Here is a 23,839-nt window from a genome sequence, read left to right as displayed (position 1 = left end):
CAGCATCTAAGTGGATTACTAATCCACGCAGGAGCGAGTGAGTTTCACGCATGTAAGTTACAAAATTGGAGTGTTTTTTTGTTCAGCTTTATTATAGTTATTGGGCTTACTTGTACACTGGAAAAGTTAAAGGGTACAATTATAATTTGATATCAAGTTAAAAGTCTTATTTATGCATTATGCCTTTAATTTTTTATAAAAATAAAATTGACAGAGTTTTGTATTACCTAAAAAGAAAATAGAATTAATTAATTCTACTATCACACAAAATTCTCTATATAGTTAATATACATAACTTTTGTAGAAGGCAACTTGGAAGTTTTTTGGACTGATTAGCAGAATAAATTTGACACCACATTTACAGTTGCAAGGCTTGGTGCATTTATTATCTTTTACAATTTTATAAAGTTTTTGGGGCCACATAACCACGAAAATTCCCTAAAATGATAACAACCAATAATTTATATATATATATATATATATATATTCTTTTATTAAAAGAAAGTTCACATGAAACTACTCTTAAAATTTCATGTAAAACATAAAGAGAATAGCCATAATACATAAACATATCATTTAACTTGTCTTCAAGTCACATCTATGAACTCCAACTTTAGGTATGCACAAGTAGGCACTTAAACTTATATAAAGTTGAACAAGCAAATACATAAATCCTATGTGGCTGATTCTTCCTACATGTATTGTGCCACATAGAACGTATGTGTTTACTTGTTCAACGTTATACAAGTTTAAGTGTATACTTATGCACACCCAAAGTTTTAGGTCATAAATGTAGTTTGAGGTCAAGTTAAAGGACGTGTTTATGTATTATGCCTAAACAATAATTAAAATTAAGTTCAGCCATGACTCAAAAAAACTCCTTTTATTACCATCTCATATAAATATGCTAAATTATTTGTAAAAAAAAACTTGATTGTAAATGTCCCTAGATTCTGTACTAGCTTAGAGATAAAAGGATTACGAACAATGTTATGATCAACTAAATAAAATTATGCTTATTATGTAAAAATATTTCTTAAACGAATAGTATAAGTTGATAAAATTAACTTATTAGAGGAACATGACATACCCTTTTTGCACCACACAATTCTGGAGAAAATAAAGGCAAACTTGCTTGACTACTTGACTGGCAAAAGTCTTCGACTGATTAGGGGAATTTTCGCACCATATTATAATTTGGATTGAAAAGTAAATTATAGGAGTATAACATTTCAGATTAACCAGTAGACATCATAGACCGATAATGGTGAAATAATAATAACTATGCCATTTGAAAAACAGGTAGAGAAAAATACAACGTTGAGATAACAAGAGAATCATACATTTTAAACTAACTAAAAATACATTTAAAACAAAAGAGATAGAACATGTCTAGAAAATACGAAACTTACGAAAATTTCACAAAATAATGTGTTTAAAAGCTATTTTGATTTAAAAACATTTAAAAGAGGGAAAAGGCTCAAATATACCACTGAACTATCAGAAATGGCTCATTTATGTCATCCGTTGAAAGTTGGGCTCATTCATGTCATCACCGATACAAAACTGGCTCATCCATGCCATTATTTTTTAACAGCTGGTTTTAAAAAATAGCCTTGCCACGTGGCAGCTTATTAGAGGGTCACGTCATTTTTTATTTTAAAAAAATTAATTTTATTTTTAAATTTTTTTTTTGATCCGTTAAAAAGTATCCACCCAATTTTTTGATCCATTAAAAATTAATTTGATATATGCTTTTAAAATTTAATTAATTTTTCATGATCAAACAATTATTTAAAGAATTTTTTTTTTTTAAATCTACTACTAAAATTTATAACCAAACACTATTCTAATTAAGCATATAGTATGTCTTAGCATACATGAAATATTTTGTCAGTCGAATGTAAGTAAATTTTTAGTATTTTATTTTTTTATTAAGCATAGAATGGCATCATCAGCATCAGGGGCGGCTCAAGTAAATTTATGACCTAAGGCAAAAATCAAACGGAGGTCTTGCATTTTATTTTTTTATATAAAATTTTTATTTTTTCTATAAATAGTATTTAATATATTTCTTAAACTTTGTAATTTATTATTACTAAACAAAAATAGGCCCCTCAAATTTTGGAGTCTTAGGTGGACGCCTTTTCTCCTAAAGGGTGTAGCCGCCCCTGATCAGCATTCAACATTTGTACGTAACACTTTATGCATCTCATTTATCATTGCAAAAAATGCATCATCATTTTTTTTTTTTTTGGCTATAAAAGGAATTTTATGAATCACTCCTACACTTGTTTGTTCTTATGAACTAGCTTACTGATGTCCCCCAGTGCATTCCAGTGTTTATATTTTGCCTCTTTATATAGTGTGTGTAGACTCAAAGCCCAAAGCAACTTACAGATTCACCACACAATTCTACAGTATTTATGAAAGCAAGATTATTTGCAAAAGAAGGATTTTTTGCCACAAAAAATAAAGCAAGACTTAGTTGACTCTTTGGCTGATTAGAGGACATTTTTGCCACCACATTTATAATTCTGATTGAGATGTGAAAGACTTGGTTGATTTGGTGGTATTGGTATTGATATGACCAAAAGGGAGACCTCATTTCTATTTAAAGTCTCAAAACCACATGTAATAGAGCATACCTACTAATTTTTGCAATAATGGAGAAAGCCTTCACATTTTTTCTCTCAACGCTCTTCTTGCTTATGGCTACTTCAGCCTTGACCCGAACCAACATTACTACTGATCAATTGGCTCTTCTATCCTTAAAATCCCAAATTATTTCCGACCCTTCTCACCTCTTGAATGAAAGTTGGTCTCCCTCTACATCCGTTTGTCATTGGGTTGGAGTCACTTGTGGCTCTCGTCACCAACGAGTGAGGTCCTTGAATCTTTCCAACATGGATCTTACAGGGAGGATTCCCCGTGAATTTGGAAACCTCTCATTTCTTGTTTCTCTCAACTTGCGAAGCAACAATTTCCATGGAAATTTGCCTCAAGAAATGACACACTTGCATCGGCTTAAGTTTCTTGACTTAAGTATCAACTACTTCAGCGGGGAGCTTCCCTCTTGGTTTGGGTTTTTACACCAACTTCGATTTCTAAGTCTTAGGAATAATAGTTTCACGGGTTCACTCCTCTCTTCATTTTCTAATATTTCAAAGCTTGAAACTTTGAATTTGGCATCCAATTCCTTAGATGGTCAAATCCCGAAGGAGATTGGAAGTGTTGAAAACCTGAGATATTTAAACTTGTATGGAAACAATCTCATAGGCTCCATACCTCCGTCACTCATGAATGCCTCGAGGTTGGATTCTTTAGATATATCTTTTAATTCACTTCAAGGAAATATTCCAGAAGGGATTGGCAATCTTCACAACATGAAGTTGTTGGGCATACAAGTTAATCAACTTACAGGTTCTATACCATTCACAATTTTCAATATCTCAAGAATTGAAGTCATTGCATTTACAAGAAATAGCCTTTCAGGATATCTTCCCGATGGTTTATGCAATGGTCTCCCAATACTCAAAGGGCTTTATCTATCAAAAAATAAGCTTCACGGTCATATGCCTACAAGCTTATCAAATTGTTCACAACTTCAAATTTTGTCTTTATCGGAAAATGAGTTTGATGGACCAATACATAGTGAAATAGGAAGATTGAGTAAATTGCAGTTCTTCGGAATCGGAACTAACCATTTCACTGGTACGTTTCATCTTATGAATACTAGCACTATTGTATCTTATTACTTCAGAATTTTATTTTATTACACATTAATTGCAGGGATAATTCCACAAGAAATTGGAAATCTTGTTAATTTGGTAGAGTTAGGCATGGAGGAAAACCAGATTACCGGCTCTGTCCCGATCTCCATATTCAATATCTCATCGCTGCAACGTTTGTCACTGGCGCAGAACAATCTTAGTGGATTCTTACCACGAGGGATTGGCAACTTAACCAACATGCAACTGCTACAGCTTAGTGAAAATAAGCTTATAGGTACATATATATTCAAATGGTGTCTCTCTATATATACACGTGCATTGCACATGTGTCTCATGTTAATTTTTATAGATCCCTTAGAACTATTAAAATTCTATGAATTTATGCATGTAATGAGTAATAAAATATAACATTATAAATAAATCTTCAAAAGTGTGATGAATTTCTGTTAGTAGTTAGCAAACTTCCAATGAATTATCATTTTATATACTTGAATCCATAAAAATACAAGCCTGTACAACAGAAATTCATTGAAATTAAATTAAGAAGGCCAATAGAGAGAAAAACACAAAAAAATTAAATTAAATTATATAAAGGCATAATACATAAATATGCCCTTTAACTTGACCTCAAATCACATCTATGACCTCCAATTTTTCTGAGTTCTTGTAGACACCGTATCCCATTACCAATTACAATTCAAGATTCTTCTTCATCAAGTCAAACTAAAGAATGAATCATCTAGATAAGCACAAACCTAACTAGTTTATTGATACGAGAATAATCAAGGAAATGGACTTATGTGGGTGTACATTGAAAGCGTCCAAGTGTATGTGCAAGAGAAGTGTAATTAAAGGCCAAATACACACCAAAACAGCCCACTCCATACATTAGAGGGGCAGCCCATTCTTGAAGGGCCTTTTTGGTCATTTTAACTTCTATTTGTTTTGTAATATATAAGGAACATATTAGGGTTTATTCAATTAGTTTTTGAATGTTGAAAATGGTAGAACACACTTGAAACACTCAAGTCCTCTCTCTTGTGAGGATTGGCCGAAACTAGGTTACAACATTAGAGTGGAATTGTTGTTTGGGGTGCTTGAAGGATTGAAGTCCATCTTGTGTCTCTTTGAAGAGTGTAGGTGCTCCTACTATCATTATTAAGGGTCTTTGTGTGTCATCTACACTTAGGTTCTTAGTCATTATAGTAGTTTATGTCTCACTATCTATCCCTTTGTCTTTTATAATCTTGTAACGTTATATCTTGTTATTGTGGAATCCGAATCTGGTTGTTCTTGTTGTCATCTTGTTCATCTCGTCATTATTGTGTTGTTGGCTGTTTTTGGGTGTCAAATACACCCTTGTTTCTTGTATTCTTGTTATACTTGTCGAATCAGAGTGAGGTCCCCTTTTGGTCCACGGTTTTCTTGAAATTGTGGACAGTTTGGGGTGTGTTTTGTGCTTTCCTTGTTTGTCTTGTATCATTTATCTCACTTGTACTCATTCTTTCTTTATGTGTTGACAGGTGAAATACCCAAAGAGATAAGCAATCTCGTTGAGTTGGAGAAACTTGATCTTGCTGCAAATAGTTTTAGTGGTTCGCTTGATATGGAGATCTTCAACATATCATGGCTGAGAATAATTGATCTTACATTGAACAATCTATCAGGAAGCCTCCCACCAAACATAGGTTCTATCTTACACAACATTGAAACACTCATTCTGGGTAGCTTAACCAATCTTGTTGGGACTATTCCTCATTCCATCTCCAATTGTTCAAAACTTACTATTCTTGAGCTTGCCGGCAACAAACTCACAGGCTTGATTCCCAATTCTCTTGGATATTTGACTCATCTACAGATGCTAAATTTAGGGGGAAACAATTTAACCAGTGACTCATCATTAAGCTTCCTGACTTCCTTAACCAATTGCAGAAATTTAACATTTCTATCTCTATATATGAATCCACTAAACGGCATGCTTCCTGCCTCCGCAGGGAACCTTTCCACATCTCTTAGAACATTTTTCGCCATGAGTTGTAAAATTCAAGGGAGAATTCCAGATGAAGTTGGGAACTTAAGCAGCTTATTATTCCTTTCTCTTTCCATAAACAACTTGGTTGGATCGATTCCCACAACAATTGGAAACTTGAGAAATCTTCAGCGGTTCAACTTGAGTAACAACAAACTTACAGGATTTATTGGAGATCATATATGTAAATTGCAGCATTTGGGTGATATTTACTTGGGTCAAAATCAACTTTCAGGATCACTTCCTAGTTGTTTAGGGAATATTACGTCTCTTAGGGAGATACATCTGGGTTCCAATAAATTGAGTTCCATTATACCACCAAACTTAAGGAACCTTCAAGATCTAGTGGTTCTTGACTTATCGTCAAACAACATGGTAGGTTCTTTACCTCAAGAAATTGGAAATCTAAAGGCTGTAACAAAGATGGATCTGTCGATAAATCAATTCTCATATGAAATTCCTAGAGAAATTGGAGGCTTGCAAAATTTGGCGTACCTTTCTTTGAGACACAACAAGTTGCAAGGAGCTATACCTGACTCAATGAGCAACATGGTAGGTTTGGAATTCCTAGACCTTTCTCATAATAATATATCTGGAAACATTCCTAAGTCTTTGGAGAAACTTCAACACTTGAAGTATTTCAATGTTTCTGTCAACAAATTGTATGGGGAAATACCCTCTGGGGGTCCTTTCAAGAACATCTCGAGTCAATTTTTCATCTACAATGAAGCATTGTGTGGTTCTTCAAGATTTAGTGTCCCACCATGCCCAACTTCATCAAAGCACAAATCAAATAGGAAAAAATTGCTTGTTCTATTTGTTCTGCTTGCAGTTGCAGTTGTATTTGTTCCTACGACCTTTGTGCTCCTATGGATAAGGTATAGAAGAGGTAAGAGAGCTCCTCAACAAGCAGACTCATTGTCTACCTTAACAAGAGAAAGAATTTCATACAATGAACTGCTCCAAGCAACTGATGGGCTTAGCGAGAGTAATCTGATTGGTTTTGGAAGTTTTGGCTCGGTGTACAAAGGCATTCTCAGAAGTGGAACTGTCATTGCAGTTAAAGTGTTCAATCTACAACTGGATGCGGCATTCAAGAGTTTTGATACGGAATGTGAAGTTTTGAGTAGCCTTCGCCATAGGAATCTCGTAAAAGTCATTACTAGTTGTTCTAACCTTGATTTGAAGGCTTTAGTGCTCCAGTATATGCCTAATGGGAGTCTTGAGAAGTATTTATATTCGCACAACTACTTCCTCGACATCAAGCAGAGACTAAGAATAATGATAGATGTGGCATGTGCTTTGGAATATCTTCACCATGGGTGCTCATCGCCTGTGATTCACTGTGATGTAAAGCCTAGTAACGTCTTGCTGGATGAGGATATGGTTGCACACCTAAGCGACTTTGGCATTTCAAAACTTCTTGGTGAAGATGAAAGTGATTTATACACAAAAACATTAGCAACATTGGGTTATATTGCACCAGGTACGTCTCTTGATTTTGCTTTGCACATTTCTTTTCCCTTTCTTTTTTTCCACATAAGTTATCATGTTACATCTTTAATTGATTGTTTGATTTTAGAGTATGGACAAGATGGATTGGTGTCTACTAAATGTGACGTGTATAGTTATGGAATCATGTTGCTGGAAACGTTTACCAGGAGAAAGCCTACTGAGTTTGAGGGAGATCTTAGCTTGAAGCACTGGGTGAGTTATTCACTTCCCGATGCAGTAATAGATGTTGTGGATTCCAACTTGGTTCCACCGATGGATAATCACTTGAAGAAGAAGTTAGATTGTGTAGCATCAATCATGAAAGTGGCATTAGATTGCTGTGCTGAATCTCCGGCAAGACGGACAAACATGAAAGATGTTGTAGGGATGCTACAAAAGATCAGAATTCAACTTCTCACATGTTGAACATGCTCTTGGAAATTCTTGTTCCGAATAACTTCTTTTGCTGAAAATGTTTGCTAAATAATTGTATTGATGAGAAGAATGTATTTTTTTTATTTTTTTTTGTCTATAAAAGGAATTTTATGAAAAACTCCTACACTTGTTTATTCTTATGAACTAGCTTGCTGATGTCCCCCAGTGCATTCCAGTGTTTATTGTAGACTCAAAGCCCAAAGCAACTTACAGCCACCGTATAATTCCTTGTTATTGTAGCTTCCCCAGACCACAAATAGCTTCTACAAGTGGCCTCTATCAACTTGATTGCTTTCTTCGGCATTATAAGAATTTGACCATCTATGTATTGATCTTGGCAGTAATCTTTGACAGTAGGGGTTTGCGTTGCAGAACGGTGAGTATTTTAATGGATAATGAAATACCTATATACTGGAAAGGAAGCTCACCACCCTCATAGCCAAGCAGAGCTAGGATACTTCTTTTGGTATGGTCATTTACCCCTCCAGAATAGACTTGACTCTTATCTACATTTGCTTTCAAACCATAGGCCTCAGAGAACATGAAGTTAGAACAAGAGTTATTTAGTTAGACTGGAGGAAAGATAACGAAAGAATGGAGTGTTTGGAACATGAGACCTGCTCCGGTTCTGTTATATTAGTTATCTAGTGGGAGCAGACCATCAAATGATTAGAATGGAGAAAAAACATTGCAGGTTGAAATACTCTTGTTTACAACTGTTGTCTCTCTGGTGCAATTTTATTTATGTATTGTGCTCACTCACTATGCACAGTGAGTTAAATTAGGTCCAGGGGTCTGCCTCCTGTTAATCTTCCACCTTCTGTTCGAGTAACGTCTCACAGTTTGCTTTTGAAAGCTATCATGTTGGAACATATCCGAGCGCTCTTGGTACAGGTTATGGTGTAAGCGACGATACATGCAGTCCCAATAGTGCTAAGAACTACACCAATTGTGTTGTGTAAGATGGACCATTTAGCACTAGTGCTGAGAGGAACATTATAAGAAATCAAGAGTCTACGCGAAATTATTTTAGTGCGATAAAAAGTAAAAATCATTTTTCAAATTCAGTTCAAGATTCATTCATAATTGACCATCAAGAATTTTCTCCTTTCTCCTTTCCAACTGCATCGTTTTGTTCTTAAACCGTCAAACTCCATTAGCTAGATATCAATTCTTTAGCACAATTTAGCATATTGAGCTTAGCGTATACGATAACTATATAAGTAATCAGTATCTACAGAACAATAATAAGATTGTTACAGATCGAGGAAAAGGCGAGTCAAGTCTAAAAATGCATCCTTTGCCCATTTTATAGGAATATCACTAACTAGTTCTTCAAATTCTGGACATAAAAATCCACAAGTATAATGAGCTTCATTCTCTATCTTCTTGTCACAAAAAAAAATAAAAAATCTTATTGTAAAAAAAAAAAAAAACGAGTAGAGGATTAGAGGATTTATTTTGTTCTACCATTATTATTGTTGACATCAACACAAACTAAGCTATATACTTGTCTCCAACATGGCTCTCGCGGCGCGAGGAGTATTTTGCTTGCCTAGACCATATAACTCAGGGAACCAACTACCAAGTAACCGAAGAGTCAAATGACATGAGCCAATAAAAGAAATTTTGTGTACTATTTAAGAATAAAAATTTATTAAAATAGCTCTGAAAGGAAGTAAAACTTAGCGTTAAGAGTCGTTGTGGATGAACATGATTCCTCTCCCTATAATCAAAGATCTTGGTTTTGCACCTTCAATTTTAAAATAATCTTGGTAGAAAGTGCTTCTCGTTTAATGGGTCTTATGCGATAGAAATTTGGATTAGGGATGAAAGGGTACCTAGTTTGAAAATAAAATGTGGGAGAAGAATATTCATTAGAAAGTTAAGGTTAAATTAGTCATAAGATTCAAAATAATGACAGCTCTAACAATTTGTAGCAACTAGTCATCAAAGAATTATTGTTCGGATAATTAGTTTTAAAATTTTCTCATGTTCTATTGGTTAAAAATTTTAAAAAATATTTTCTATGGAAAAATAAATTTGTTAAAATTAGGAAAATGACTCATAGTAAAAATAGGAAAAACAAATTCCATAAATTACATTCCACACACTCTTGCTTTAGTGATTTTATCTTGAGTCTGTCTAGATTTAATTGTAGTCATGATGTCACATTCAAAAGGTACATTTTGGCACAAACTCTACGCACAAATGCAGATTTTTTTTATTTTTTATTTTTCTTTTGTTAAAAATTCAATTACATTATATATTTTTATTTTAATCGTGAATTTATTTTTAATGCCTAGAATTTATTTTAATCATGAATTTAGTAAAAAAAATCCATTTTATCTATGGAAGTAGTTCTATTTTGATGAAAGTGCTACTAAACGCACCACAAGAGCCGACCAACTCAATAGGTTTAATCCCAATATTTGAATTTTAGCATAATACATAAATAAGAGCTTTAACTTGACCCCAAATTATAATCATAATCTTTAACTTAATCAGTGCACAACTAGGCCCTTTAACTATACAAAAGTTGAACAAGTAAAACACTTCAATCCTACGTGGCAAAATGCTTGTGTACACTCAAAATCACTGCTTCAAAGTTAGAATTGAAGTATTTTTTGGTTCAGCTTTTGTATAGTTAAAAGGCCTACTTGTGCACTGGCAAAGTTAAAGGTCATAGTTATAATGTGTCTTTTTCATTAGGTGGCAGCATCTAAGTGGATTACTAATCCACGCAGGAGCGAGTGAGTTTCATGCATGTAAGTTACAAAATTGGAGTGTTTTTTTTTCAGCTTTAATATAGTTATTAGGCTTACTTGTACACTAGAAAAGTTAAAAGGTATAATTATAATTTGGTATCAAGTTAAAAGTCTTGTTTATGCATTATGCCTTTAATTTTTTATAAAAATAAAATTGACAGAGTTTTATATTACCTAAAAAGAAAATAGAATCAATTAATTATACTATCACATAAAATTCTCTATATAGTTAATATACATAACTTTTGTAGAAGGCAACTTGGAAGTCTTTTGGACTGATTAGTGGAATAAATTTGACACCACATTTACAGTTGCAAGGCTTGCTGCATTTTTGATCTTTTATAAAGTCTTTGGGGCCACATAACCACGAAAATTCCCTAAAATGATAACAACCAATAATTTATATATATATTCTTTTATTAAAAAAAAGTTCACATGAAACTACTCTTAAAATTTCATGTAAAATATAAAGAGAATAGCCATAATACATAAACATATCATTTAACTTGACTTCAAGTCACATCTATGATCTCCAACTTTAGGTATGCACAAGTAGGCACTTAAACTTGTATAAAGTTGAACAAGCAAACACATAAATCCTATGTGGCTGATTCTTCCTACATGTATTGTGCCACATAGAACGTATGTGTTTACTTGTTCAACGTGATACAAGTTTAAGTGTATAGAACTTGTATCACGTTGAACAAGTTAAACTAACTAAAAATACATTTAAAACAAAAGAGATAGAACATGTCTAGAAAATACGAAACTTACGAAAATTTCACAAAATAATGTGTTTAAAAGCTAATTTGATTTTAAAACATTTAAAAGAGGAAAAAGGCTCAAATATGCCAATGAACTATCAGAAATGGGTCATTTATGTCATCCGTTAAAAGTTGGGTTCATTCATACCATCGCCGTTACAAAACTGGCTCATCCATCCCATTACTGTTTAACGGCCGATTTTAAAAAAACAGTCTTGCCATGTGGCAGTTTATTAGAGGGCCACGTTATTTTTTATTTTATTTTTTATTTTTTTTAAAAAATGATTTTATTTTTAAAATATTTTTTGATCCATTAAAAAGTATCCACCTAATTTTTTGATCCTTTAAAAATTAATTTGATCTATGCTTTTAAAATTTGATTAATTTTTCATGATCAAACAATTATTTAATGATTTTTTTTTTTAAATCTACTACTAAAATTTATAACCAAACACTATTCTAATTAAGCATATAATATGTCTTAGCATACATGAATTATTTTGTCAGCCGAATGTAAGTAACTTTTTAGTTTTTTATTTTTTTACTAAGCATAGAATGACATCATCAGCATCAGGGGTGACTCAAGTAAATTTATGGCCTAAGGCAAAAATCAAACGAAGGCCTTGCGTTTTATTTTTCATATAAAATTTTTATTTTTTCTATAAATAGTATTTAATATATTTTTCAAAATTTGTAATTTATTATTACTAAAAAAAAATAGGCCCCTCAAATTTTGGGGTCTTAGGTGTCCGCCTTTACTCCTAAAGGGTGTAGTCGTCCCTGATCAACATTCAACATTTGTACGTAACACTTTATGCATCATCATTTATCATTGCAAAAGCAGGAAGGCAACAACATGCCAACATATATAGTATACGTAGAGTTGGCAAAATGAGAAGCTAACTATTAATAAAATAATAATAATATTTGATTTTTATATATCCTTTCAGTTTCAACTGAAAAATGACAAAAGCTTTAGTTAACGTGAATCTTTTTATAAAAATAATAATAGAGTGATAAAAAACGTGGAATGTATACTCTCTCTAGTCCATTTTAGTTACTCGCTTGTCAATTAAAATAGCTATTTTATTATAATATATTTATTAAATGATGTTTACTATTGTATTTGAAATTAATTTGAAGAAAAATAATTAATATTAAAGGTAAAATATGAAAACAATCTTAATATGTCAAAAATGACAAAAAAAATGAATCGAACGAGAATGTTTTAAGAATATATTCATGAAAAATTAATCAAATTTTAAAAGCATAGATCAAACTAATTTTCAATGGATCAAAAAGTTGTGTGGATTATTTTTAATGGATCAAAAAAAAATTATTTTAAAAAAAAATTAAAAATGACGTGGCCCTCTAATAAGCTGCCACGTGGCAATGCTGTTTTTAAAAACCATCTGTTAAAAAGTAATGGCATGAATGGGCTGATTTTGCAACGGCGATGGCATGAATGAGCCCAACTTTTAACGGATAACATAAATGAGCCATTTTTTATAGTTCAATGGCATATTTGAGTCTTTTCCCTTTAAAATAAGACAATCCAAACATGTTCTACATGTTGTTTACTTTTGTAGAATTTAGAAAAAAAATATAAAAACATCCTAAATATTAAAAGTAAATAGTCTCGTCGAGATATTAAACTACAATAGATTTGCTTACTCTGTTATCTTTGATCAAGAATGTAAATAGTTTTTCATGTTGTCATATATATATATATATATATATATATATATATATATATATATATATATATAAATATATATAAAACCTAAAAATTAGTGACTAGAATCAATTATAGACTATGCTAGTGTACATAACTTTAGTAGAAGGCAACTTATGGAGTGTTTGGATTGATTATACGAATAACTTTGCCATCGAATGTATGTTTATAAAGACTTGGTGTATTTAATGTTATGTATTCTTCTATTAAAAAAAAGTTCACAAAAAAAATACCCTCATACAAGTCAAAATTGTAAATAAATTATAAAGAATAATTAAAAGTCCCTTTTATACTTCAGACCATTACGCGCACAGTGTGTATTCATGCACTGATTCAACTAGCAAATATATGTCACAAAAATATGGTAAAAAATAATCTAAGGAGTGATAGAACCCCCACAAAGTTGAGATATATTACAATAAATTTCGCCAAAGTTTGAGTATATTTTAAACTTTTCTCCCTAAACTATCTTAATCATGTAAAAATAATTCTCAAGTGTATAATATAAGTTAGTAAAATTAACTTATTAGAGGAACATGACATACCATTTTTACACCACACAATTCTAGTCTTGATAAAATAAAGCAAGACTTGGTTGACTTGCACAAGTCTCAAGAAAACGTCCCATCTTTCTTCTTCACCTGTTGAAGACATAATGATGTAAATGTAACATCCCAACTTACCCCAACTTAGGAAGAAGTCCCACATCGGCAAAACACAGGAGGGATGTTGAGTATATAAGTAAGAAAGTTTTACTCCCTAATAACGCATTTTAAAGCCTTGCGGGCCTGGGCTCGGAGCCGACAATATCACTGGTGGGTTGGGCAGAGAGAGTTCACAAATAAAATGTTTAAAAGCTATCCAAACATGCTCTACATGTTGTGTACTTATTTAGAATTTATAAAAATCCTAAAAATTAAAAGTAAATAGTCTCGTCAAAATATTAAACTACGATAGAATAATTTACTTACTGTGTTATCTTTGATCGAGAATGTAAATAATTTTTCATGTTTTCATATATATAACCTAAAAAATTAGTGACTAGAATCAATTATAGACTATGCTAGTAAACATAACTTTAGTAGAAGGCAACTTAAGGGCGTGGTTGGATTGATTAAAGGAATAACTTTACCACCAAATGTACGTTATAAAGACTTATGTATCTTTGGTCTTCTACAATTTTGTCAAGTGTTTGAGGCACACATAACCAGAAAAATTATCTAAAATGATGCCAGCCAATACCAGTTAATGTTATGTATTCTTTTATTAAAAAAAAAAATTCACAAAAACATACCCTCAAACAAGTCAAAATTGCAAATAAATTATAAGTCATAATTAAAAGCTCCTTTTATACTACCATCCCATATAAAAATGAGCTAAATTAACTTCTATAAAACAGTAACTAGAATGTAAAAGTCTACAGATTCTGTCCTAGATAGAGATAAAAGGATTATAAACCTGTTATGATGAGCTATATCAACTACTTCCTCTGTTTCAAAAAGAATGATCTACTTTTCTTTTTAGTCCGTTTAAAAAAGAATGACCTCTTTCCATTTTTAGCAATTTTTTACTTTTAACTTTTCACGTGGCATGTTTAAGATCACAAGATTAAAGTATCTTTTATTTAAGACCACAAGATTTAAAAGTCTTCTTTATTTTCTTGAACTCTGTGCCAACTCAAATCAGATCATACTTTTTGAAACGGAGGGAGTACTAGGAAAAAGGTTCGAAAAATATATCAAAATTTTGACGAAATTTAATGTAGCATGCCTCAACTTTACGGAGGTCCTATGATCCCCTAGATAATTTTTTATCGTATTTCTATGGATATATTTGCTTAACTGGATTGCTTTAGGCCCTTACGCGTAGTGTGTGTATTCATACAGTGATCTGGCTAGCAATTATATGCCACAGAAATACGGTAAAAAATAACTAGAGGGTGATAGGGCCCCCGCAAAGTAGAGACGTTTTACAACAAATTAATTTCGATAAGGTTTAGATATATTTCGAACATTTCTCCCTAAACTATCTTAATGATGTAAAAATAATTTTGCAGCGTATAATATAACTTATTAGAGGAACATGGCATACCATTTTTGCACCACACAATTCTAAAGAAAATAAAGCAAGACTTGGTTGACATGCACAAGTCTTTGTCTGTTAGGGGAATTTGGTCTCTCTAGGGTCATATTTATGTATTATGATAAAGAGTTTTGAATGAAAAGTATCTTAAAAAGGAGATAACATTGCTATTTAAAGTCTCTAAACAGCAACGGTATTGTCCGTAAAAAGTTCCTTGTAATTTATGCAACTATGGAGAAAGCGTTCACTTCTTTTCTCTTAACATCTTTGTTGCTTCACTATGTTATGGCTCGTTCAGCGATGACCAAAACCAGCATTACTACTGATCAATTGGCTCTTTTTTCTCTGAAATCCCAAATCGCTTCAGACCCCTTTCATTTCTTGGATGAAAGTTGGTCTTTCGCTATGTCCATTTGCCATTGGGTTGGAGTCACTTGTGGCTCTCGTCATCAACATGTGAATTCCTTGAATCTTTCTAACATGGATCTTACTGGCAAGATTCCCCATGATCTTGGAAACCTCACATTTCTTGTTTTTCTCGACTTGGGAAGCAACATTTTCCATGGAAATTTGCCTCAAGAAATGGCACACTTGCGTCGGCTTAAGTTTCTTGATTTAAGTTTTAACAGCTTCAGAGGGGAGGTTCCTTCTTGGTTTGGGTTTTTACACCAATTTCAAGTTCTAAAACTTGGAAATAATAGTTTCACTGGTTCCATCCCTTTTTCATTTTCTAATATTTCCGAACTTGAGACTTTGAATCTGAAATTCAATTCCATAGAGGGTCAAATCCCAAAAGTGATTGGAAATCTTCTGAACCTTAAGAGTATTAAACTTGGGAGGTAACAAGCTCGTAGGCTCTATTCCTACGTCACTCTTGAATGCCTCAAGGTTGGAGCCTTTGGAGATATCTTATAATTCACTTCAAGGAAACATCCCAGAAGGTGTCGGCAATCTTCACAACATGAACTGGTTGGGCATACAATATAATCAACATATGGGTTCTATACCATTTAAAATTTTCAATATGTCTAGGATTGAAATCATTGCATTTACAGGCAATAGCTTATCAGGAAGTCTTCCCAAAGGTTTATGCAATGGTCTCCCAATACTCAAATGGCTTTATTTATCTAGAAACAAGCTTCATGGTCATATTCCTACAAGCATATCAAATTGTTCACAACTTCAAGTATTGTCTTTATGGGAAAATGATTTAACAGGTATGTTTTTATCTTATGAATGCTTGTATCTAATTGCTTCGTCTTGTTGAGGATTATATTTCATTATGTCTATCTACTGCTCCATTCATTCATTTTCTTTTTGTTTTATTAATCCACTGCAGCAAGTTGTTGCTCAGTTAGTTAGATGAGCTGGCAGATTGATAGTTGATTGTTAGTGTGTAGTGAGCTGGCACACAAGAATGTTCTAGAACAAGTTAGTAAGTCCTACAATTCCTCTTTGTAAAGACTAGAAGCAGTTATAAAATTCTCTCTCGTTCTTTCTCCTCTTCTTCTAAGCTCCATTAATTGAGATAGTTTTTCACACTTCAGAATTTTATCTTATTACACAGTAATTGCATTAATTGAGGTATCTAAGTTTGGTGGTATTAGGCATGGAGAGAAGCCAAATTAATGGCTCTGTTCAAATTTATTTATCTTCTATACATATTTTTTTTTCTTTTTTCTTTTAATACTTTCGTATAAAAGTTAAAATCTTAGTGGATTCTTACCACGAGAGATTGACAACTTAAACAAGACGAAATTCTTATATCTTAGGAAAAATAGATTGAACCAACTGTTTAAACTCACTAGTAATCTACTATATGTGTTTCCAGGTGAAATACTGTCACGATCCGAACCGGGGCCCTCGCCGTGACGGGTATTCCGAATCATGAAGGCCCGAAACACCCCTATCTGTCTGGTAATCATGCACATAATTCATATGATGGCAGAAATGCGGAAGATACACAATATTACGAAGACATGGTCATGAATCACATGAAAACAAAAATGGAAAGTAATGTCCCACAACCTCTATCAACATCTGAAAAATCGTCTGCGAAATCTCTACTACATGACTGAAACAAACAACTTTCTGGAAAAAAAACTGGGACAAGGCCCCCAGTAGACCCAAAAACTACTAAATGATAAATAAACTGCTAGACATCAGGCTTTTCAGAATATAGAAGGCTCACCAAGTGACTCTGCAAATCAGCCTGAAGGATCTACTGATTTTCTGACCTCTAGACTGTGCCTCTGAACTTGGGAGGGGAGGGGGTCAATACAGATGTACTGGTATGCAGAGAAATTAAAAAAACAAAAAAATATAATATTTTACAAAATATAAGTGAGACCCATTACAAAGCAGTTTCGTATCAAATCATTTGAAAACACATGGACATAATGTAATAATTTTCCAACAACAATGCAATGCAGCTGAGCTAGGTGGAATACCCTACATTATCACATTTACACCAACTGTCAAACCTCGGTTGCCAGCGAGATTAGAGTATAAGTGAGGGGAAGACACACAAGATCACACAGCAGGGTGTCTCGACCCAATGAAGTATGGTAGTGCACAAGATCACAAAGCAGGGCTCCTAACCATAGTCCCAAATTAGGATAATATATATCAGGTACACAAAATCACAAAGCAGGGTACCAATTTCCCTTGTCGGCAAACACGGTTTCCAGCGATGAGCCCTTTCACTCAAACGCCTTCTTCGGGCATCCACCTATCTCATGTAAAATCAATGCATTCTAACTTCATTTAATTCAATCACATATCATATTCTGTAGGGTATCGTCATACCCGACTTGCAAGTCATCAGTATCACATCATTCTTTCATTCAACAATTATATTCAACACATTTCAACATAAACAACCCTCTCCTTGCAAGTCAAAATCATAACCAATCATAACAATTTTCAAAACATTTCATGTCATGCTTTTCAAGATGATTTTTCAAACAGTTCACATCATATGAAAATTTAAAACAAAATCATATCAAGAGAGGGATTCCATATAATTCATGCTCTCAACTTATCATCTTTTTGAAACATATGCATGTATATATATAATATATCAAATCACTTCGGGGAGAGGCCCAAAGACCAAATCAATATCATTGAATCTTGTAAAACCATGATTATATTCGTAATTTCAAAACCCCATTCTTAAAACATGAATTTTAAACCCATGAGATTTTTAGGATAACCCCACGTACCTCTATTTCAGAAAGTGATGGGTGCTTCTTGAAGCCTACGTTGCGGGGATTCCGATTCTTCAATTTGTTTTGAAAATCCACGGTTGAATCTTGAAGTACTTGGGTTTTTAGTTTGAAACCCTAAAGAGTGTTCTTGGAGTAATTTGATGAAAATATCAATAATGAGGTCATTTGGGATAAAAATCCCATGTTTAAGCTGAAGAAGGGGGGCTGAAAATACCCATTTTGCCCTTAAAAACGCGAAAACAGAAGCTGAAAATTTGGAGCGTGCGATAGGTAGAAAGTTGTACGCTTATCGCATGCTGCTACTGTCTTAGTCACTAAAATGGCCATAACTTTTCGCTCGGATATGGGATTTAGGCGAAATTGGTATCGTTGGAAAGATTATTTGAAGACTTTTCATTTGATATATAATTGTCTCTCTAATTCATTATCTACTAGGAGTTATGATCAATGGAAGTTGACCCAAGTTTAAACATCCACTAAAACTTATTCGATTGAAATGTTTTCAACTCGTCTTAGAGTTAGGGGATTTTTGTGAACTCAATTCATATTCAAAGGTATTCTTACACTATAGGATTGATCACCACACATATATTAACAAGGAATCATCTAGTTCGGGTCTATACGCATAAGGACAACGGTCTTGATTCTATCCCGAAAGTACGGGGTGTTACAAATACCCAAAGAGATGAGCAGTCTCGTTGAGTTGGAGGTACTTAGTATTAGGAATAATAGATTTAGTGGTTCACTTGATATGGAGATCTTCAACATATCTGGGCTGAGAATAATTGATCTACATCCAACAATCTATCTGGGAGCCTCCCACCAAACATGGGTTCTATCTTACCCAACATTGAAAAGCTTTTTCTGTGGAACTTAACCAATCTTGTTGGGATTATTCCTCATTCCATCTCCAATTGTTCAAAACTTATTCTAGAGCTTTCAGGAAACAAACTCACTGGCTTGATTCCCAATTCTCTTGGATATTTTACTCATCTACAGTTACTAAATTTAGGGGAAAACAATTTAACCAGTGACTCTTCGTTAAGCTTCCTGACTTCCTTAACCAATTGTAGAAATTTAATATACCTTTCTCTATATTTGAACCCGCTAAATGGGATACTTCCAGTCTCCGTAGGGAACTTTTCTACGTCTCTAGTAAAATTTTACGCCATCAGTAGCAAAATCAGAGGGCGAATTCCCGATGAAGTTGGGAACTTAAGCAGCTTATTAGACCTTGATCTTTCTGAAAATAACCTGGTCGGATCGATTCCCACATCAATTGGCAACTTGGAAGACCTTCAGCGCTTAAGATTTACTGACAACAATCTTACAGGATTAATTGGTGATCATATATGTAAATTGCAGCATTTGGGTGCTATTTACTTGGGTCAAAATCAACTTTCAGGATCTCTTCCTAATTGTTTAGGGAATATTACTTCCCTTAGGGAGATACATCTGGGTTCCAACAAATTGAGTTCTAATATACCACCAAGCTTAGGGAACCTTCACGATTTAGTGGTTCTTGACTTATCGTCAAACAGCATGATAGGTACTTTACCTCCAGAAATTGGAAATATAAAGGCTGCGACGCTGATAGATCTATCGATGAATCAATTTTCAAACAGAATTCCAAGAGAAATTGGAGGATTGTAAAATTTGGCATACCTTTCTCTGAGACACAACAAGTTGCAAGGACCAATACTTGACTCAATGAGCAACATGGTAGGTTTGGAGTTCCTAGACCTTTCTCATAACAATATCTGGAATCATTCCTAAATCTTTGGAGAAACTTCAAAACTTGAAATATTTCAATATTTCTGTCAACAAATTGTACGGTGAAATACACCCGGGAGGTCCTTTCAAGAACCTCTCGAGTCAGTTTTTCATCTACAATGAAGCATTGTGTGGTTCTTCAAGATTTAGTGTCCCGCCATGCCCCACTTCATCAAAGCACAGATCAAATAGGAAAAAATTGCTAGTTCTTTTTCTTTTGCTGGGAATTGCCGTTGTATTTGTTCCTATGACCTTTGTGCTCCAATGGATAAGGTATAGAAGAGGTAAAAGTGTTCCTCAGAAAGCTGACTTACTGTCTACCGTAGCAAAAGAAAGGATTTCATACGATGAACTTCTCCGAGCAACTAATGCACTTAGCGAAAGTAATCTGATTGGTTCTGGAAGTTTTGGCTCTGTTTTCAAAGGCGTTCTTAGAAGTGGAACTGCCATTGCAGTTAAAGTGTTCAACCTGCAACTGGATGCGGCATTCAAGAGTTTTGATACGGAATGTGAAGTTTTGTGCAGCCTTTGCCATACGAATCTCGTAAAAGTCATTACTAGTTGTTCCAATCTTGAATTCAAGGCTTTAGTGCTAGAGTATATGCCTAATGGAAATCTTGGGAAGTATTTGTATTCGCACAACTGCTTCCTCAACGTCAGACAGAGACTAAGCATAATGATAGATGTGACATGTGCATTGGAATATCTCCATCACGGGTGTTCGTCGGTTGTGGTTCACTGTGATCTAAAGCCTAGTAATGTTTTGCTGGATGAGGATATGGTTGCCCACCTAAGTGACTTTGGCATTTCAAAACTACTTGGTGACGATGAGAGTGATTTATACACTGAAACCTTTGCAACACTGGGTTATATTGCTCCGGGTACATCTCTTTGTTTTGCTAATTATTTGAACATTAATTATACCTTTCTTTTTTTCCCACTTATAAAGCATATTGCATCTTTAATTTAAATGAATTATTTGACTGCGGAGTATGGGCTGGATGGACTAGTGTCAACAAAATGCGATGTCTATAGCTACGGGATCATGTTACTGGAAATGTTTACTAGGAGAAAGCCTAATGAGTTTGAGGGAGATCATAGCTTGAAGCAATGGGTGAGTTATTCATTTCCACAGGCAGTAATGGACGTCGTAGATGCCAACTTGCTAAACTCCACAGGCAATCGCTTACAGAAGGAGCTAGATGCTGCAGCATCAATCATGAAAGTGGCATTAGATTGTTGTGCTGAATCTCCGGCAAGAAAGACTAACATGAAAGATGTTGTAGCGATGCTGCAGAAGATCAAGATTCAACTTATTGCATGCTAAGCATGTTCTTGGAATCTCTCGCAAATGTTTGCTAAATTAGTGGAATAATGTAAACATTTCTTTCTTTGCTTTGTTTTAGCACTTGATTTCCTCTTAATATTAATGTTGCAAAATGCTGGAGTGGAACTTGTAAATATAAATTGAATAACAAAACCAAATTAGTCCTCTTGAAAATCTCAAGCAGAATAATTTTTTTTTTAAATTGTTAGAGGAATTAACATGAATACAAATAGCAATTAATATAGTAAACGTTTTACATGGGAATCACTGATGACATATAACATCAAAACAAACAACAAAAAGATCAATGACAAAGAATGTTATCATAAAGCTAACATGATAAGAAAAAAGGGATAGCTCGATGCACAAAGTATCTCGCATTTATGCAAGATATAGACAAGTGTTGCACCCAAGGGTTGTAATACAGGCAACTTGCCTGACACAAACATCATTGACCGATTCCACCACTTGAATATGTGACCTATAGGTCGCTCAATGATAAATGAAGAAGAAAGATAATTAAGTTCCCAAATTTCTCTTCTTTCAATACAGTAAAAAATCAACCTCCATTCTTCAAGAATCGAAAAATGTTAATTCATTCCCAAGTAAGAAACTTTACCCCACAACTCTTTTTGTTTTCACATTCTTACCTCTAAGTTTTGATTTCTTGATTTTCCACATGTTGTTGCTCATGTCCAAATTATATATTTTAGTGAAGGTGTTAGGATTCGGACAAAATAAGCAAACCACAAGTAAAACAAAACAAAAACAGCACACAGATTTACGTGGGAACCCTTGCGGGAAAAACCACGGACAGAGGTAGAGGAGGTTTCACTATAATGCAAAGAGAGAGCATAATGTGGAGAAGAGAGAATTTTCTGAATGATAAAATAACCCACTAATTCGTGATAATAGTTAATGAAATTATTCCCCATTACAGAAAGTAATTCACTGGACAAAACTTGACCATCTAGGAAGGCTCTAATTGCCTGGGATAAATCCACTAGTGCCAAACTTGATTAATATTAAGAAGACACTATTGTATTAAGTTAGTAAATGTGGCATTACTTTTCACCAACAATGCTAGAGCATGTGAAAGCAAGGCTATTTACAAAGAATTAAGCACACAAAAATAAAGCAAGACTTGGTTGACTTGCCAAGTCTTTGGCTGATTAGAAGAATTTTGCCACCATATTTATAATTCTGATTGGGATGTGAAAGACTTGGTGGTATTAGTATTGATATAAATATTTAATTTAAAACTTTATCTATATAAATTCATCTTTTTTATTTCATTAGACTCCTTCCCCACAAACTAATCTTTTTCATTCAATACTTAAAGTTGCGAAACACTTAATTTTTTTTTATTGTTCTATTTGATTTATGCTTTAGTTTCACTCAACGAAGAAGAATCTTGAATTTGTATTGATTATGTGAGATGGTGCCGACAAGAGTTCAAACAACCATGTACGGACTTTGTATTTCCTTTTCCATCTATATTGTTATGAATAAAGTTTTAAGAAGGATGTGCATATTGTATTTTTCCTTCTTTGTTTATTTTTTTGTGATTCTATCTATTAGACTTGTTTAATCTAATTTTCTTTGAATTTCAGTAGAAAGTCTGTATTTTTATTTGGGCTCAAATTTGTTATTAGTGTCTTTAATGAAAATTTGCTAACTACTAATCAAAGTTCATAATTTACAGTTCATTGCTTAAAATTAGGAATTAATCTTAAACATTAAAATACACCCTGAATATTTGCTTCTTCTCATACTTTTAAAGATTTATTTGTAATTGTTGCATTTTATTACTCATTGAACACCTATTTTAATAGAAATTTAATCATGTTAACGAATCTATAAAAATTTACGTGGGGCACATGCATTCTAGAAACTACTCAACGCCACTATTCTTGAACAACTTGGAGTAAATTAATAAATGTAGCATTGCTCAAAGTTGTGCACCTAAGCAACTTTGGCATTTCAAAACTGCTTGGTGAAGAAGAGGGTGATCTATACATAACAACCTTAGCAACATTGGGTTATATTCCATCAGGTACGTCTCTTAGTTTTGCTGATTATTCCTTTCTTTTTTCCCCACCTAGAAAGTATATTGCATCTTTAAATTAATTGTTTGACAGTAGAGTATGGGCTGGATTGATTAGTGTCAACAAAATATGATGTCTGTAGTTACGGGATCATGTTATTGGAAACATTTACTAGGAGAAAGCCTAATGATTTTGAGGGAGATGTTAGCTTGAAGCGATGGGTGAGTTATTCACTTCCAGAGGCAGTAATGGATGTCGTAGATGCTAACTTGCTAACATCAACTGGTAATCGCTTACAAAAGGAGTTAGATGTTGTGGCATCAATAATGAAAGTCGCATTAGATTGTTGTGTTGAATCTCCGGACAGAAGGACTAACATGAAAGATGTTGTAGGAATGCTACAGAAGACCAAAATTCAAC

General features: G+C 33.6%; 2 protein-coding genes across 3 annotated transcripts; both read left to right on the top strand.

The window, feature by feature from the left end:
* The first annotated feature begins 2,592 nt into the window (after nt 1–2,592).
* On the top strand, nt 2,593–7,829 carry LOC107854613 (probable LRR receptor-like serine/threonine-protein kinase At3g47570). Of its 2 annotated transcripts, XM_047394849.1 has the most exons (5): nt 2,594–3,423; nt 3,496–3,714; nt 3,793–4,008; nt 5,258–7,249; nt 7,346–7,829. In XM_047394849.1, the coding sequence occupies exons 1-5, from the start codon at nt 2,667–2,669 to the stop codon at nt 7,681–7,683; spliced, it is 3,522 nt and encodes a 1,173-aa protein (XP_047250805.1). In that variant the 5' UTR covers nt 2,594–2,666; the 3' UTR covers nt 7,684–7,829. The 2 variants fall into 2 exon arrangements, with proteins under 2 accessions (XP_047250804.1, XP_047250805.1); XM_047394848.1 differs by having other exon boundaries at nt 2,593–3,714.
* Nucleotides 7,830–15,272: 7,443 nt separating this feature from the next.
* Nucleotides 15,273–21,371, top strand: LOC107868374 (receptor kinase-like protein Xa21). The gene is made up of 5 exons (XM_047395617.1): nt 15,273–15,880; nt 16,074–16,258; nt 19,398–19,920; nt 20,318–20,925; nt 21,055–21,371. Exons 1-5 carry the CDS (start codon nt 15,273–15,275, stop codon nt 21,369–21,371), a joined length of 2,241 nt encoding a protein of 746 aa, XP_047251573.1.
* Nucleotides 21,372–23,839: the final 2,468 nt, after the last annotated feature.

Source organism: Capsicum annuum, chromosome 8 (genome assembly GCF_002878395.1).
Source record: "Capsicum annuum cultivar UCD-10X-F1 chromosome 8, UCD10Xv1.1, whole genome shotgun sequence".
Classification (NCBI taxonomy): domain Eukaryota; kingdom Viridiplantae; phylum Streptophyta; class Magnoliopsida; order Solanales; family Solanaceae; genus Capsicum; species Capsicum annuum.
Note: the sequence above shows the minus strand (reverse complement) of the source record. Positions and strands in the feature narration are given on the sequence as shown.